Genomic DNA, 18,586 nt, shown 5'->3' with positions numbered 1-18,586 from the left:
ACCCATAGGTATTTAGAGTATATTATCTTTACTTAGATTAATTATTTCTGTTCTGTCCTTGAGGCTTTTCATGGAAATTTATGGGGTAGGGGAAGCCTGTTGAAAGTATCATTAACATTCATAACAAGCAGTGTTTGAACTGCTAAGATGAATGATAGCAAGAAATAGAAGGTCTCCATAGTCCTGGACTTCTGTTCTCACAGATAGGAGAAAATATGTGTTTGTTTTTCAGCTAATGTATGAACTAGCATCAAAGATGACAGTGTGTGGTAAACAGTGTTAGCTAGACAGTAGGAAAGACTGATGTAAAGTGGTATTCCTCATTAAGAGTCATTGCTTATGTGAGAAGATTTCTAAGTATAAAGGAGTTTCAAACGTAAGGTTATGTCTAGACTGCAATTAAAAACCCATAGCTGGCCCGTGTCAGCTGACTTGGGTTTGTGGGGCTTGGGCTGAGAGGCTGTTTAATGGCAGTATCTGCACAGCTGCACTGCATTTAAACAGGCCCTTAGCCTGGGAGCTGGGAGCCTGAGTCAGCTCACATGGGCGAGCTGCAGGGTTTTGAGTACAGTCTACACCAGGGGTCGGCAACCTTTCAGACGTGCTGTGTCGAGTCTTCATTTATTCACTCTAATTTAAGGTTTCACTTGCCAGTAATACACTTTTTAGAAGGTCTCTTTCTATAAGTCTATAATATATAACTAAACTATTGTTGTATGTAAAGTAAATAAGGTTTTTAAAATGTTTAAGAAGCTTCATTTTAAAATAAAATGCAGAGCCCCCTGGACCATGGCCAGGACCCAGGCAGTGTGAGTGCCACTGAAAATCAGCTCGCGTGGCATAGGTTGCCTGCCCCATATCTACACATACCCTAAAAGGCCAGGACCTCTGAAATCAAGGAATGCTTCACTTTAAAATTCCCCAGGTTTCTCTTCTACACTTTAGTGTTTGTTGAACGCCATTAGAACTCGTAGTTCTGGAAGCTAAACTACCCAGAAATTTGCTGAGTTACCATCATTTTTTTCTCTGGTGATTTAACAGTTTTGGGAATTAGAAAAAGATGGGATTTTTTTGAAACGTTGTTTGCAGATGGCCCACGAAGAGGTCACTGTAGACTACCCATTATATCCACAACATCATGACATACTTTAAATTTTTTATCATTCTTTTTTTATTTTTGTTTCTCCCCTAGCCCCAGAAGTGTTACAGCTCTGGGTCACTGTACTTTTTGACGTTAATATTATCAGATCAAAGAGCCAGAAGTCCCAATATGTTGTCCTTCTGTGAATCAGACCATAAACTGATATTGCTACCAGGATGTATTATTTTATGAGTATCTCCAGTGCCATTTTTTCCCTAAATATTGCTACAGCAGTGTTACAGGAAGTCATTCTTAGTATTCTTTTCTGCTTTCTGCTGTTCGTTGGGTTACTTTTCTTCAGGTTCATCCAAGGTTTTCAGATTTATAAACAATGAAGTGTCATCTCTGCAACATTCTAACACAGCAGGTGCTCACCAGGAGATGCTGTTGAAATCAAAGTACCTGCTCCTTAGTCCTTTTCTAATCTAACACCCTGTGGGTTACTTGGGAGGGGGATTTAATTTCTCTAACCCATTAGCAGGGATAATTAAGTTTTTCCATTTTAGCTTATGTAGATTGGGGGAAACAGACCTAAACTCAAACCCAAGTCTAAGACATAATGTTGTTCCTGATTGAGAAACCTCAAATGGAAGGGGCATCACAGGCTTTTAAATCAGCAAAATCTTTGGTATAAGCATTTGCATGCACTGCGGTAAAATCTGTGGAACTGGTTTTGAACCATGTACTGGCAAATATAGCAAATCGCTGCACATTTCTTATAAAGAGGTAAGGACAAAGAACCTCATAATTATTACTTAGAAATGGTAGTGCCCGTTGCCAAGATTTTTTAAAAGTGTGAAGCCTGGACATGACCACTACCACAATCTGCCTTATAAATAAACAACAATAATATTGTATATATTAAAGTCCTGTAATCTCTTCCTTTATTAAGGAAGAAATAGGGGTTTGCCAGATTTGAGTGTCTGCTTCAAAACCAGAAAAGTAAGTGTTTGGTTAAATAACGAACCCAAAAAAATTTCTAGACAACTTCCAAGCACACAGGAGGCGGCCACAAAGACTACAGTGTAAAGGTGGTGGCTGTGGTACACTTTGCCAAAAGGAGCAGTAAAATCCAGTCAAGCCTTGCCACCAGTTTGTACAGAGTCTTGTGGGAACATGTCTTTAGCTTGGTTACAGATGGCTTGTAGCCACCTCCTCTCCTTTGTTTCAATATTTTTTAAAGAGCCTGTCACATCATTCATTATGCTATCCATTACTGTTGCCAGTTGTTTAGCTGTATCACCTCACTTGGAGAGTGTTGAGAGGAGGACAGGGAAGGTGAAAAAGGAGTTACCAGTGTTGTCTAAGATGAATTCTTGTCTACATCATTATAAGTTGAGCTCATTTTCTACATGAAGGTGATTGTGATTGTGTTTTTGGCTTTTTATCTGTCAGTATAGTATTATAGTAAATCTCTTGGAGCAATCGCCTCATTGAAGTAAAACCTTGTTCAGGGTGGATTTGATTTAAATCACTAGTCAGGAAGACTCAATGTATTCATAGTTTTCTACATAAAAATGCATTCTTGTTGGTTGTTATAACCTTAATACGTATTCTTCACAACTCAGAGATAGATGTAGGTTTCATTTTTAGAAGGTAAACGCATTTTTAAACTGATTTATTTTGAAAACGTTTCAGATTAGTTTTACAGCTATATCAGAAAATGAATGATTGGTTATTTCATTTACCAAAGATGACTGAAGCAGATATTTATGAAGTCATTGGGAGGTGAACTATCCAATTAAACAGGTTAATCATTAATATTTGGTGGATTTTCTTGCCATGCTGTATTAGGAGGAGAACATCACCAGATAGACATTTAAATTATTTTATTTAACTAAAACAACAACGTTAAGTATTCTGGATTTTTTTCTTCAACAGCAGACATAAAATATTTTAACAAAGCAAGCATATGTCCCTCCCATCTCACATTTATCTCCAGATTTCTTCTCCTTGTCCAGATCTATTCCACCCCCAACAATCTTCTATTCATTTAACTTTTTGAAACTTTGCACTTTTCACTTTTAGAGAGAGGTGAGTGATTGACTCTGTGTACACAAATTTGCAGAGGGACAATAGAGTTGAGGTCTGTTTTTTCCCTTTTCTATATATTTATTTATTTATTTAAGAACATTTTTGCTGTTAACAAGCATGTTATCTCTGGAGACACAAATCCACAGTTTGAGAACTGCAAAACTAAGTATCTCCAATGGTATCTTCTAGACCAGGGATCGGCAATCTTTGGCACACAGCCTGTCAGGGTAATCCGCTGGCAGGACAGGCCCGTTTGTTTACCTGCAGCGTCCGCAGGTTAGGCCAATCGCAGCTCCCACTGACCATGGTTCGCCGTTCCAGGGCAATGGGGGTTGCGGGAAGCAGTGGTCAGCACATCCCTCAGCACCCATTGGCCTGGAACAGTGGACTGCGGCCAGTGGTGGGCGCTTTAGATAGTTTTTTCCTCAAAAAGCATTTTAATAAAAAAAAAAATCTGATTTAAATTTTAAAAATCCATTTTTTTAAATCATTGATTTTTATCTATCCTGACCTTGTTTTAATTAAGGGAATTGGGCTACCAGCTGTTAATTACAATTTTGTTTGTTCATAGTAACTTGCTCATATTGTGTTACACTTTGTGTGTGTGTGTGTATGTATATATATAATATATATATGCATGCACACACACACAGAAATCATGTAAGAAAGACACAGTGATCTCCATTTGGGCTAGAAACTTCAAATAACTTGCCCCTTTTTGTTCTAAATGCAAGGCTTACTTCTTTGACCTTGCCTTCACTAATATCAACACATAGCAGAGGGTACATTTTAATTTATAACAGAAACAAAAATAAGACAACAAAACACTACACTGCACACACAATTTTCCCTCTGGGGAAACAATGATAGAGAACAAACCACACATGACAAGTGTTAGTTGCATTACTGGAAGGGTCTCAGATACCACCATGATGAGGGCAGTAGAAGAACCTTTATAGAATGGTTTAATTTTCTGTCAGATTGTTAAAAGTATCCTTTATCTAGTGGCTCTTTAAAGGGACTGATTTGGTGTATTTTGCCACTTATACCTTTGACACTTGATATTTATGCAAAGGGAACAAAACCTTTCATTTAACCAAGTAAATGAATGATTCAAAAAAATTTTTTTCTATGCCTTCCCTGCAGGATTTCTGAACTTTGATTTATTTTTTTTCTCACTTTCTCCCCATTCCTTCTACCACCTAGTGAGCTGCTTCCCAGCAGCCATTTGCTCTAGATTGCTGGGCTCACTAACAAGGGATTTTTCTAAATGACTATCTTCTGGCACTTAGCCTCCATCAGCATGCGACTGCTTCAAGTCCCAATGGGTGGGTGGTAAAATGATCTCTTCTAAAGAGCTTCTTGATTATTTCTGTAGTGATTTTGCAATTATCTGTAAGAGGTGGTCTTTGAGGCTTTTACCTATATGAACTTTTTACTATGCCCAAGTTACTTTGGCTCAGGTCCTGCCCTGTGTTAGGGCAGCTTTGCATCCATCTGCCAGCACAAAGTTGTCTTAAAGCCAGTGTAAGAGGCCACTGTAGGATTCCTCCTGCATAGCAGGAAATCTCAAATAGCATGGAGCTACTATAACAACTCTCCTCCACTGTTCCTCCTACCGCCTGGTACTTATGTATGAATAGAGAGAGAGAGCAGGTCTCATGTACTCTGTCCGTTTCTGGCTGTGAGAATGGCCACTTGGTCCACCGGCTCCTGACACACATTTATCCTGAGGACTGGACTGCTGCCAGAATTGCCCCAATATTAGTTGAGACATCCTGTGATGTGCTAAGCACTCCTCAGCCACAGCCCAGAATTTAGGCATTCATGATACCGCAGTGATGAGGGCCACATAAGAACTAGACTAGAATAGAGTGTGGAGTGGTTTTCTCAATGTTAACGCTTGGTTTTAAAAACTTGCAAACCAGAGCTGAAATTTTGGCTCCTTGGAAGTCAATGAGAGTTTTACCACCGACTTCAGTGGGGCCAGGATTTCACTCCATGTGTTAAAAGATGAAAGCCAAAATTTCAAACTTGGCTACTTAAAATTAGGCTCTTGTGGTATGCTTTTCAGAGGTTCTTAGTGTACTGGCACTTCCCATTAAAGTCACTGGGAGCTGTCTGAGCTCAGCACCTCTGAAAATAAGTCACTTTTCTTTAAATATCCAAGTATAGATTTGGGTCCGTAGCTGTTGCCACCATGGTGTGAAAATTTTCTCCAAGTGTTCAATTTCTATAACTGTATTCCTCCAAATATATTTGTTCGGGTTTTTTAAAAACTGTGCATGCTTTTATTAAAGGTTCTGTTGGTGCCTGATCATGGTAATTTGGGATATAATATTATACCACAAATTTCAAACTGTACACCTCTGTGGTCTTCAAACAGAGAGTTAATTTATAGAGGCTCCTATTACCCCTCACCCCTTCCCAATTTTTCACACTTGCTGTCTAGTCCCCCTATAAGGGACAGTGTAAGAAGAGGTACAAAGTGATGTGTGAATAATGGGAGTTCTAGAGAAGCCAGAGTGGAGAGTGAAAAAATTATCAAAAAACAGACTTAGCCAAGTCACCTTTTTCATTGCGGCTGATGACTATGCAAGATTTTAAGTTTTAAAACAAAGCCATCTCTGGAATGCAGGTTTCTTTAAAAATGAATATTTGGAGTTTCTTTAACACTTGGATAACTCAGAAATGGCGCAGAAGACTTTCTTAAAATATTTAGTGTTTGGTTTGAAGTCTTTCGTGCTTATTTCTTATGCTTTTCTTAAGTGTTAGGGGTCTTGACTCTCATTTGCACTAAAACCGCTTTGCACTTCTCCAACTGCATAAAGGGTCTTTAAGGTCAATAGAAGATGCATCTACAACCACTCGAAGGCTTCTTTACACTGCCAGAGCAGCACAAAGTGTATATAATAGGAGTGCTTTCTCCACACTATAGCACTGTTTGCTACAGGGCTATAATTTTGAGAGTGGTTGTTTTTAGTCTTACCTCCATCCCATAAATTAGCCATACGTGAGTTTATCTCATAATGTAAGGAGATTTGATTGAAGCCTTGTCAGTGTTTTATTCAGAAGTTATTTATTTATTTGCCTTTTTGGTATACTATAGCTGCAACAGACTTACACTCTATTATTAACCATTGCTAATATACTTTACTAATACACCGTAACTAGCACAAGTGGATCTCTCCTAGCTCTGATAAAACAGAAACCAGTAGTACCCTTTTATAAACATTCTCCAGTAAAAGCTGTCAGAGTCTAAAATTAGACATGAAATACCATCCCTAGACATTCTTCCCTCTGTAGGGCTTGCCCTTTCCAGTTTACCTTAATCTCTCAGATAGAAGCACTTCCCGTTATTGGTCCTATGAATAAACTGACAGTTATTTCAGAGAGAGCCTCAAATTTAAGGTGAGATTGAATCATTTGAAAATCATCTATTTAAAGCAGCGTAAATAGCTTCACATATCTCAGTGTCTCCTGAATTGATTCCCTACCCCCTGTTCATTCATCTTGGGGGGAGCTACAGGGGAATAATCATTATTTCAACAAAGATAGTTGGAGTGAAACACTTTTAAATTCTGAACAGCAGTGTCACCTTGACGTGCTGTTTTTCTTTGTTGTCTTTTCATTTAAATATTAAATCTTCACTGTTGATAATGATAAAAAAAAAAAACCCTCTTAAGCCGGTCTTCAGACAGTTGTTAGAAAAGCTCAAGTTTAGAGTGGAGGAAGGGAAATTACTGGCAGCCTGTAGTCAAGGGAAAGTAACTGATCTACCAACAGCAGTCATTTGGTGGAAGGATTTGGAGGGCCAGATCCTCAGCTGGTAGAAATTGGTGTAGCTCCACTGGAGTCAATCGATGAAGTTTTTAGGAAGTGTTTTCTCTGAACCTCTCGTACTGGTCTCTGCCCAAGCACTTTTATCTCCACTGAAATACTTTAACACCTAGAAGTTTTTAAAATAAGCATGTTAACAAAACAAAAAAATACACACACACACACCCCAAATGAACAAAAAAAAAACAAAACCCTTTTGATAGCTTTATAACTTTTTAGTGATTGCTGGTGCATGTTTCATGGGTGACGCCTGTGGTCATGCCAATAGCTAGAAATCATTTTAAGGTGGGCAAAAATGATGTAAAGCTTTGTCCCTACATTTCACAAAATGGTATATGATATAAACTAGAATAGTAAAGTAAAGAAAACTTTTGTAAACTCCCCAGAGGTAAAGTTCCTGGAGGTATGCTTTATTTGTTTGTTTCATTTGTGAAATTACTTGTATTTGCTTAGCCCCTCGGGAAACAAAAATTGGTGGGGAGGGGTTAAGTGAGATGCCATGAAGGCTTTGTATTTCACTTTACAGCTAGTGCTCATGATAAAGATACTTATTAAATACCATGTGTTGGAAAAGATCATATTTCTGTTGGGGCTTGTCGGATAGCTATAAAAATAACTCCTGTTTAGTGTTCAGTATGGTGTCATAGACATGAGGGTGTCTCACTTTCCTTTGAAAACAGGCAGCTGTGTAACAAATGTCATTTTGGTTTTGTTTCTTTTTAGTTTTAATTAGAATAGAAGCTGTAAATAATGATGCTAAAAAGCTCAGCATGAAGAATAACTTCTTAAGTTAAATCGTCATTAACTGAAAGGTTTAGGACAAGCAGTTACTAACTGGTGATGCACTCAGAAGAAGGTTTTTTAATCCAAATCTGTTTAAATGAAATGTGGATTAATTACAAGAATCATCATGAATAAAATGGAAATTAAAAATCCTTTTAAAAACACTGTGTGCTTGTTAGGACAAACCTGACTGCATTCCTGGTGATTTAAATCTTCTATTCATTTATAGAACAAATACAGCATAGGTGGAAACAGTGCAAACTACCACACCAACGTGGCTCAAATCTAATCTAGTGGGGCACTTCTGGGAGCTAAAATACACCAAAATAATTAGTTTTAGTTCACACCTTTTGTTGTTTTGGTGCAAGTCTTTGTGTGGATGCTCTTGTTTCGGATTAAGAATGTTTTACATCAATTTGGCTTAATTTGGTTTTTATTTAAATCAAAATAGGACAGACTTAATGCTAAGTAAGAGTGTCCACAGGCAGGCTTGCACTGAAATAACAAAAGGTGTTAATTAAAACCCAACTATGTTATCTTAGCATATGTTAGTGCGTAGACAAACCACAGGAGTGAGAGAGAATGCATGGAGTTCAGCGTTCAGATTCATACTATCCTTTGGCAGTCTCAGAAAGGTAGTTTTTGTGATATGGATACTTGTCTGCTTGGGAGCAGACATCCTTACACTCAGTTCTTAAAGATCAGTGATTTTCAGCTTGTATGTCAGAGCTGTTATGGGTGATCTTCAGAGAGCCAGCTGGTTCTCTGTATTGATACACCTTGTTTCTAGATGCTAAATTTCATTAAAAGACAGCTGAAATACATTAAATACTTACCTGATATTATTTTTACAAATCAGCGATGTATGTAGTTGCCACTATAATATGCAATCAGAAATGGAAGGAGAGACAGTCTATGCAATTGAAAGGGAAGTGGTCCTCAAGAAAATCTGTTAAAATTTGGTACATACTGTGAAAAACTGAGAACCCCTGATAGTCTACTGAGCAGCAATTGAATGGAAGCAACATGTGATCTCTTCAAAGCTGAGACTTGATTTGAAGCAGCCACCAAAAGCTTAAAAGATTCTGTCTCCTGTTACCAATGTCCTGGCTCATCCAACTTCTCATGATCATTTTTTCCAATAAGTTTAACCTGATTTTTTTTTTGGTCAGAAAATTCCGAAGTCAGGGATGGCACCCAATGGTCAGCTTCTACCCTCGTGGGGAGTACAATAGCCAAGGCTGCCAAATGTGACAAATTTTGCATGACATTCCCATATTTGGTTGCCCTGTCATGCATTCCCATATCTTAGCAGAATGCCCGTGTATGTGGCTGAGCTGTGGGAAGGCAGCAAGCATTTGCCAGAGGTTCTGCCTTTCTTCTACATCACATGGGGCAGGTATTTGAGTTTCCCTCATGCTGTTCCCCATACTGGAATACAGCAGGGAAAGAACAGATGGGAGCAGCAGGCTGCCACAGTAGTTGAGAGCAGGTGCAGCAGCAGAGGCCACACAACTAGTGAGGATAGAAGATGAGAGTGCTCAAGACTGGCCCCCATTGTCCACTCCAGAATGCCATGTCAACTCCCCCAGCTACTCCCTAGACAACCCCACCTACCTCCCATACAGCACCCCAGCATATTAGCCACCCATTCACCCCAGCAATCTCAGAAGCTTTCAGACAGAGCCCAGAAACACCAGCACACCAACACCACAACTGCAACTATACTTGCCAAGTGTGCTGCAGCTCCGTGCCCTACCCATGACCAATGCTTAGGGCAGGTGTGTTCTTCGTAAGTTGAAATTTATGATTGTTTGCCCTTCAGCTCATTAAGTGATTTCATAAAATGTCACATGTGGAGCTGCTCAGAACTTGTCAATTATGAATAGCACAAAGTTATAGTGGAGGGCTTGATCTTATTCCTTAGTCTGTGGAGACAGTTGACATCTGAAAGGTAAGTAAACCAAACTGATACAAAGATATGCTCAAAGCCAGTTTGAAGAAGCTGGGAAAGCTCATAATGTTTATGATACACAGCAGCTTAGAACCTCTGAATCCCTAAGCTAGGGGGAGCTGGAGGGAAGGGATTGGTACAATTTATTACTAGAAACGTATGAAATTATTTTTATTTTTTTATAATTTTGCATTTTATATTTTGTTAATTTCTTGTTATATCATTTTTCCAAACTCCCCCCCACCGGCAGGTCGGGGCCTGACCTCCAGGATGGGAGGGGGCAGGTCCTGAGTGACACTGCAACCCCATGTGTCAGGTCACAATGCCACTTGTTCAAATTTGGCATGGCCACCCTCCCATCATCATGACAGAGGGGTGGTAAGGCCAGACTTGAATAGCACTGTAATTCCATGCATGAAGTTGCAATGCCCAGAGCAGGGATCCAGGACCAGCCTGGAGGGGCAGGAGCTGCTGCTGCTGCTGCAGAGTGAATTTTTCATCATATGTTGTTTTAATTATTGTTTTTTGTTTTATTTCATGTTATTTCACATTTGCAATAAAAACACAGGGCTCTGCTTGCCATTAACAACATAAAATAAGGTACACTATTTGGTGGATTTCAGAATAAAGTGCAACCATATGGTATGTGCTGTAATACTCATTCACACTGAAGTGAATGGCTTAATACAAAGCCACTGCCTTGGAATTTCTGTGCTCTCATGAGTTGAATCAGCACCATCAGTTTAAGGATCAGCTTTCCCCCAGATTTAGCAGGATAGTGGTAGCCACAAAATCCTTGTCCAAAACTCCAATACAATGGTATTTCAGCCTGTTTGCAGCTTTGGGGAAGATTTGGATGTGACAATCAATGATAGCAGTGAAATACCCCATCTCCTGAATTTCCCTCCAGGATTTTTCTGCCTCCACAACAGCTGGCGGCTTAGCGAGGCCTCCCTGCTGTAGAGCTTTACTGAGGGAAATTCCAAACAATTTCCAGTTTCTGACTAACAGCTTTTTAATGTGTTTGTCTGATCCCCAGCTCTGTCCCGGGGCTGCATAGATTTTAGGGATGATTGTCCCCCCAGCTGTGCTTCCTTTTGAGGTGTTTGCAGCAGCTGGTGCCCCTGCAGGCTTAAGGGAAAAAGTTAGGCTGAGAAAACCCAGGGGCAAAAGGAAGAGTCTGTGTCTCCTGCATCAAGCCTTTATTGAGTGTCGTCTTGGAGAGCTTGGCTGGCTCTGTGAGCAGAATACAGTTCCACCCGACTGCGCAGTTCAGGCAGGATTGACTCAGCTCCTCTTTCTCCCACTCCCACCCCCGGAATAAAATGAGCCAGACGGGATTGGATAAACTGACTCTGGGCACCTGGCTTCAGTCCTGGACCCAGTGTAGTCCCAGGAGCTTTCGTAGCCCTGGTCTACGCTACAAACTTTGTCGGTATAACTACGTCACTCAGTGATGTGGAAAATCTGACCTTACCAGTGGCATAAACAGTGCTATGTCAAAGGAGGGCCTGTCCCGTCAACAAAGCTACTGCCTCTTGAGGAGGTGGAGTGCCAGTGAGACAAGTTCCCATCAGCACAGGTAACATTTTTACTAAGTGCTCCAGTGGTGCTGCTGCACTACCGTAAGTGTAGATAAGTCCTTTGGAGATGAGGCTTTCATTTCTGGATGTAGATTGCTATTTCTATTGCTATTATATTTTTATATTTCTGCTAAATGTCTTGTCCTTAGTTTCAGTGCATTATTCATTCATCTTAAGAATTCTTCTTGGTTTGTCTTCTGTATTTAAAATTTTGTGAGATTGTCGCATCCACGATTATTTAATATCCTCCTGTTCTTTCTTACTCCACTGAATAGCATAAGCCATTTTTAGTCCATTAGCCTTACTTAGTCAAATTACTTTAGATTTGTTTTGTTCCTCTATGCTGTATTTTCTGCTGCGTTCTTTCCCACCAGGCTACACAACATCATTCTATTATTCATAGTTAGGTATGTACAGTGCAAAGCAAACAATGGGCTGCATGCTGGCCATTTTGTCACTTCCCACCTATTTCACCACTTCAGCCCTTTCACCCACCACTGTCTAGACATTTGTGCTTCTTTAATAATACTCTCTGGTTTGTATTCCCAAACCAATCTGAATTTGTTATAATAGTTTCCTATTTTTTTTTTAACCTTGCAAGTCAGCCAGTTCTAAGGTCAAGTGTAAATGCTTTTTTTGAAATCTGTGCGTGTGTGTCCCCCTTACTAGATTATACATTTAAAAAATGTTCAGTAGTCTCTTTCCATCTCAGTGATTTCATTACTGTAAAAGTGTTTAGCGTTAGTACGAAGAAACTCTTACACCAGTCAAAGATCACTCTCTTGCCTAAAATATGATGTGTGAAAGTGACACTTCTTCTGATTGGTGAAGAATGCTGTTAATACAAATGTAATAATGCTGTTGTGGCTAATGATGGAACAGCCATGGGCCAAACCAAGAATATCCACGATAAAAATAAATAAAACATAAATGTTCCTAGATATGTTACCATGGATTTTTAAAATGCTGCAGTCTGCCTCTCATGGTTAAAATTGTGCTTTTAGGTCCCAAACTCTAGTTGACTTCAGTAATCTAGGATCAATCCCATACAGGATTTTTATTTTATTTTATTTTATGATCCTTGTTTAAATATTCCTATGGTATCATGAAATCTCCAGTTATCTAGTATTGACCTAGTCCTAAGTGGGCTATCACTAAATTTTTACCATAAGCTTATCAGTTTCTCCTGTGACTAGTGCAGCAACATTATCTGGAATTTTGAGATGTAATTCTTAAAAGAATTATTTGTCAGCTTCTGATAGCTCTAATTGCCTACTCAATCTTTTGGGGAACTGCTGAAGCTTCCTTCTCCTATCTCTGTTACCCTGCTTTCCTCCTTGTGTGAATGTCTAGTTCTAGTATTTTAAAAATATATATTTTATCTTAATTTGTAATTTCTTTCTTATTATTCTTTGTGTAGCTTAGTATATTCCTTTCATAAAGTTTTCTATGACCATTAGTCATTTGAGTAAGTACTATTCAGGGTGAGTAAAAGTAACAGAATCATACTCTTAGTAAGGTGTTTGGTCTTATTTTGGTACATATTTTTTAAAACTGTCAGTCAAGTTAGGGACAAACCTTATGGATGGTGATAGTAATGGCCTTCCTCTCTTTTTTCAGTAACAAACTATTAAATTGCAGGGGAAAGGCTACAGTTCAACAGTTCCCAGACTTCTATCCATATAAAATAAAAACATAGAAATAACTACTTGTGAGTTCTCAAATAGTTCGCAGCACTAACAGTACTTCAAACATCTTTCCTCTGTGTTATCCTAGGTTTTCTACCCCAGCAAAGATGGTACCAAGATCCCAATGTTTATTGTCCACAAAAAGGGAATTAAATTGGATGGATCTCATCCTGCTTTCTTGTATGGCTATGGGGGTTTCAACATATCTATTACTCCAAGCTACAGGTAAGCAAGACATTTTTGACAGCTACTGTTCCAGCACCTTCCTCTAAAGTATCTGGTGCTGGCCACTGTTAAAAACAGGTTTCTGAGCTAGATGGACTTTGGGTCTGATTCAGTATGGCAGTTCTATGTTTTCTTTTATGCCTTTGTAAACAGAACAAATTAGCTCATCATCAGGGGGGCAGGGTAGGAGGGGGAATTACAGGATGTGTCCAGTCTGTATTTTTCTTAAAAACATTTGCTGCTCTTCACTTCCTTTTAAACTAATGATGTACCAGCTACTGAAAAAGCTTTTCCCAATGCTAAGGCCATAAGTGGATGCACATGGTCCCAGAAGCTTGCCAATGGGAACATTCCTTCTCATTCAAAAAATAAAATATGATCACTGTAACATAATAAAAGTACATACTAGCCTTTTAATAAAATATGGCAATATCTTCTCTGTGTAGGAAGGCAAGAACTGCCAGCACAAGCTACCGGTACAAATTCTCCTTCACTAATACTGTCTATAGCTTCCTTAAACAATTCTGGTACACTATTTTTGGCTGAGACTCTAGCTAATTTCTGGAATCTTTAAAAACATGCAGGAAATGCTGTTCACTTGAATATGTTATAAATGAATTAATAAAGAAAATCTCAACCTAGCATGAACTGTCTTATTTTAAAAAAGAGAGCAAGAGGCCCAGCTAGGAACCCAGTATTATTAAGCATACCTTGCAATCTTCAATGTATTTATTCTTTCCACACCCCTATGAGACAGGGAAGTGCTGTTGTTCCCATTTTGCAGAGGGAAACAAGTGACTTGCTCGAGATCACACATGAAGTCTGTGGCAGAACAGGGAGTCAAACCCCAAATCTCCTGTGTCCCACGCTAGCACCCTAACCATTAGAGTATGGACTCACTTCCTCAGTGTTTTTCTCATTGCACTCAATAGGCTTGCTTATGGGCTTAAAATAAAGTATGTGTTTAAGCATTTTGCTGACCTGGTACCTTAGAACATATTTTTTCTGCTCAGTAATACAAATATCAACGTGTGGAGAACAGAGAATAAAAGGGAGTGTGTAGGAGGGTTTATTTTCATGCAAATCAATGCATCAGAGATCAAAGGTGGTAAGTTTAAAACAAGATTTCCAGTCCATTCTGTAGTTCATGAGTCACAAACAGCAGCCTGCTTGACCCATTAAGAATCTTTTAAAAGGGAAGCAATGTTTACTTCACCAGCAAGTGAACTCTTTTTGTAGGCTTGCCAAGATATGACAGTGGGATTATTTTACAGCCTTCAGTACAAAGCAAATTCTGCTAGACACAATTTCTTAGAAAAAATAAATAAATGGCAAGTACAGGATAAAGGAAGATACTTCAGACAGTAGGTTTGCATCTTGTCACAAAAATAATCTATTATTAATCTGTCCTGTTAAATTTACATGCAGTATTAAGAGCTACAGCAGTTTGCTACGTGCTATATTTATTGCATTAAAATTGGCAAGTCTCATGAAATAATTAGTATATCTCCAATTATTAATCTCCTAGAACTGGAAGGGACCTTGAAAGATCATCGAGTCCAGCCCCCTGCCTTCACTAGCAGGACTAAGTACTGATTTTTGCCCCAGATCCCTAAGTGGCCCCCTCAAGGATTGAACCCACGACCCTGGGTTTAGCAGGCCAATGTTCAAACCCCTGAGCTATCCCTGCCTCTCTCCCTCCGTCCCTCATTCTTTCATAGTTATTGTGACTATATATTTTCAGATAGCATTTATAATTTTCTGGTCCTTCGTATCAAATACATTGTGTAACAATGGGCCATACTCTTACGATGTATCATGAAATTATCTGAATGCTCTTTTCAGCTGTCTTCCAGAAGCTACATTTTTAATTTCTGGTGGTTTGTGTAAAACAGAATTAAATACAGTAAATAGTTTTTTTAAAAAATATTTATGTAAAGAAGGTTCGACCAGTGATGTATTAGTTCCTAGTAGGATGTGTAAAAGCAGCAAAGAATCCTGTGGTACCTTATAGACTAACAGACATTTTGGAGCATGAACTTCCGTAGGTGAATACCTACTTCGTCAGATGCATGTAGTGGAAATTTCCAGGGGCAGGTATATATATATGCAAGCAAGCTAGAGATAATGAGGTTAGTTCAATCAGGGAGGATGAGGCCCTGTTCTAGCAGTTGAGGTGTGAAAACCAAGGGAGGAGAAACTGGTTTTGTAGTTGGCAAGCCATTCACAGTCTTTGTTTAATCCTGAGCTGATGCTGTCAAATTTGCAGATGAACTGAAGCTCAGCAGTTTCTCTTTGAAGTCTGGTCCTGAAGTTTTTTTGCTGCAGGATGGCCACCTTAAGGTCTGCTATAGTGTGTCCAGGGAGGTTGAAGTGTTCTACAGGTTTCTGTATATTGCCATTCCTAATATCTGATTTGTGTCCATTTATCCTTTTCCGTAGCGACTGTCCAGTTTGGCCGATGTACATAGCAGAGGGGCATTGCTGGCATATGATGGCTTATATTACATTGGTGGACGTGCAGGTGAATGAACCGGTGATGGTGTGGCTGATCTAGTTAGGTCCTGTGATGGTGTCGCTGGTGTAGATATGTGGGCAGAGTTGGCATCAAGGTTTGTTGCATGGATTGGTTCCTGAGCTAGAGTTACTATGGTGCAGTGTGCAGTTACTAGTGAGAATATGTTTCAGGTTGGCAGGTTGTCTGTGGGCAAGGACTGGTCTGCCACCCAAGGCCTGTGAAAGTGTGAGATCATTGTCCAGCATGGGTTGTAGATCCCTGATGATGCGTTGGAGGGGTTTTAGCTGGGGACTGTATGTGATGGCCAGTGGAGTCCTGTTGGTTTCTTTCTTGGGTTTGTCTTGCAGTAGGAGGCTTCTGGGTACACGTCTGGCTCTATTGATCTGTTTCCTTTTTTCCTTGTGCAGGTATTGTAGTTTTGAGAATGCTTGGTGGAGATTTTGTAGGTGTTGGTCTCTGTCTGAGGGTTTAGAGCAGATGTGATTGTACCTCAGTGCTTGACTAGACAATGGATCATGTGATGTGCCCAGGATGGAAGCTGGAGGCATGAAGGTAGGCATAGCAGTCGGTAGATTTTCGGTATAGGGTGGTGTTAATGTGACCATCACTTATTTGCACCGTGGTGTCTAGGAAGTGGACCTCCTGTGTAGATTGGTCCAGGCTGAGGTTGATGGTGGGGTGGAAGCTGTTGAAATCGTGGTGGAATTTTTCCAGAGACTCCTTCCCATGGGTCCAGATGATGAAGATGTCATCAGTGTAGCGTAGATAGAGAAGGGGCGTGAGTGGACGAGAGCTGAGGAAGCGTTGTTCCAGGTCGGCCATAAAAATATTGGCATATTGTGGGGCCATGCGGGTGCCCATAGCGGGGCCACTGATCTGGAGATATATATTGTCATCAAATTTGAAATAGTTGTGTGAGGATAAAGGCACAGAGCTCAGCAGCCAGTTGTGCTGTGGCATCATCAGGGATACTGTTCCTGACAGCTTGTAATCCATCTGTGTGTGGGATGTTTGTTTAGAGAGCCTCTACATCCATGGTGGCTAGTATGGTGTTTTCTGGAAGGTCACCAATGCACTGTAGATTCCTCAGGAAATCAGTAGTGTCACGGAGATAGCTGGGAGTGCTGGTTGCATAGGGTCTGAATAGAGAGTCCACATATCCAGACAGTCCTTTAGTGAGAGTGCCAATGCCCGAGATGATGGGGCGTCCAGGATTTCCGGGTTTGTGGATCTTGGGTAGTAGGTAGAATAACCCTGGTCGGGGCTCTAAGGGTATGTTGATTTGTTCCGGTGTTAGTGTAGGGAGTGTCCTGAGTAGATGGTGCAGTTTCTTAATGTATTCCTCAGTGGGATCTGAGGGAAGTGGCCTGTAGAATTTGGTATTGGAGAGTTGTCTGGCAGCCTCCTTTTGGTAGTCAGACCTGTTCATGATGACAACAGCACCTCCTTTATCAGCCTCTTTGATGATAATGTCAGGGTGGTTTCTGAGGCTGTGGATGGCATTGCGTTCTGCACGACTCAGGTTATGAGGTAAGCGATGTTGTTTTTCCACAATTTCTGCCTGTGCACGTCGGCAGAAGCATTCAATGTATAGGTCCAGACTGTCATTTCGACCCTCAGGAGGAGTCCATGTGGAGTTCTTCTTCTTGTGCTGTTGGTGGGAGGGTATCTGTGTATCAGTGATCTGTTCAGTGTTGTCCTGAAAGTATTCTTTGGGTCGGAGATGACGAAAGTAGGCTTCCAGATCGCCGCAGAACTGTATCATGTTGGTGGGGGTGGCAGGGCAGAAAGAGACTCCCTGAGATAGGACAGACTTTTCTTCTGGGCTGAGTGTGTAGTTAGATAGATTGACGATATTGCTGGGTGGGTTGGGAGTACCACAGTTGTGACCCTATGAGGCAGGTAGGAGTTTAGACAGCTTACAGTCCTTTTTCCTTGGTAGAGAGGAGGTGAAGTGAGTAATGTAGATCTCCTGTCTTATTTTAGTGAAGTCCGTTTGTATGGAAGTTTGGTTATTAATGAGAGTCTCCAGTAGTAGTAGGATGTGATGCACTGTAATATGCTCTAGGCATTTTTGACAATCTTTTAAGAATACACTAATTAAATAGATCCATCAGTTCCCCCAGATCATATAAAATGCCCAGTGACAATGTTAATATAATAGAAATTAACTAACCCACACACAGTCCCACACTAGAACCTTATATTACTACTTGCCAACCCTTTCCAATACCTAGGTCCTCATGGGCAGAGGCGGAAAGGAGTTACCTTATAGTGCACCCTGAAAATTAAAAAAGTCTGGCTGTTACAGAGTTGGGGAGGTAGTGAATTCCAAAGGCCATGGAGAATGCCAGCCATTCACTTTGTCAGACTGATGGAGGAGATTCAGTTTAGATGCCTCTGCTGACCACAACTGTAGCCACATATCAAGCAGAGAAAACAGTTTTATGTTCCAAACCACTTACAGACTGTATACGAACAGGGAGTTATTGATAGATGATGGAGATGAATAGGTCATTGTGTTAGGTGATGATCACCCTGAAAATATCTCTTTCCTCCGCCATTAAGAATATATCACTGACTTCAGCTTGTTATGCAGAGTATGTGTTTCCTATAGAGTAAATTGATAAACACATCATATTGCTTTTAATTATTCACAGAGAATCCAATTCACAAGACCTCACAAGATTATTTATTATTTCCATTGTGGTAGTGCTTAAGAACATCAGTCAAGGACCAGAGCCCTGTTATAGTAGGGGTTATCCAGACAATAACAAAGGAGAGTTTACAGTCTGTCTTACCCACCTGTCGTGTCCTGAC

At 40.1% G+C, this 18,586-nt stretch overlaps 1 protein-coding gene across 1 annotated transcript in view; it reads left to right on the top strand.

Moving 5' to 3' along the window:
• The window catches only part of PREP (prolyl endopeptidase), a 158,250-nt gene that overhangs the window by 122,892 nt on the left and 16,772 nt on the right, over positions 1–18,586 (top strand). The window contains exon 11 of the mRNA XM_030556022.1: positions 13,112–13,248. Coding sequence (XP_030411882.1) covers positions 13,112–13,248 — 137 coding nt within the window. The remainder of the gene's footprint in view (positions 1–13,111; positions 13,249–18,586) is intronic.

The sequence above is a fragment of the Gopherus evgoodei genome, chromosome 3 (assembly GCF_007399415.2).
Source record: "Gopherus evgoodei ecotype Sinaloan lineage chromosome 3, rGopEvg1_v1.p, whole genome shotgun sequence".
Classification (NCBI taxonomy): domain Eukaryota; kingdom Metazoa; phylum Chordata; order Testudines; family Testudinidae; genus Gopherus; species Gopherus evgoodei.
Note: the sequence above shows the minus strand (reverse complement) of the source record. Positions and strands in the feature narration are given on the sequence as shown.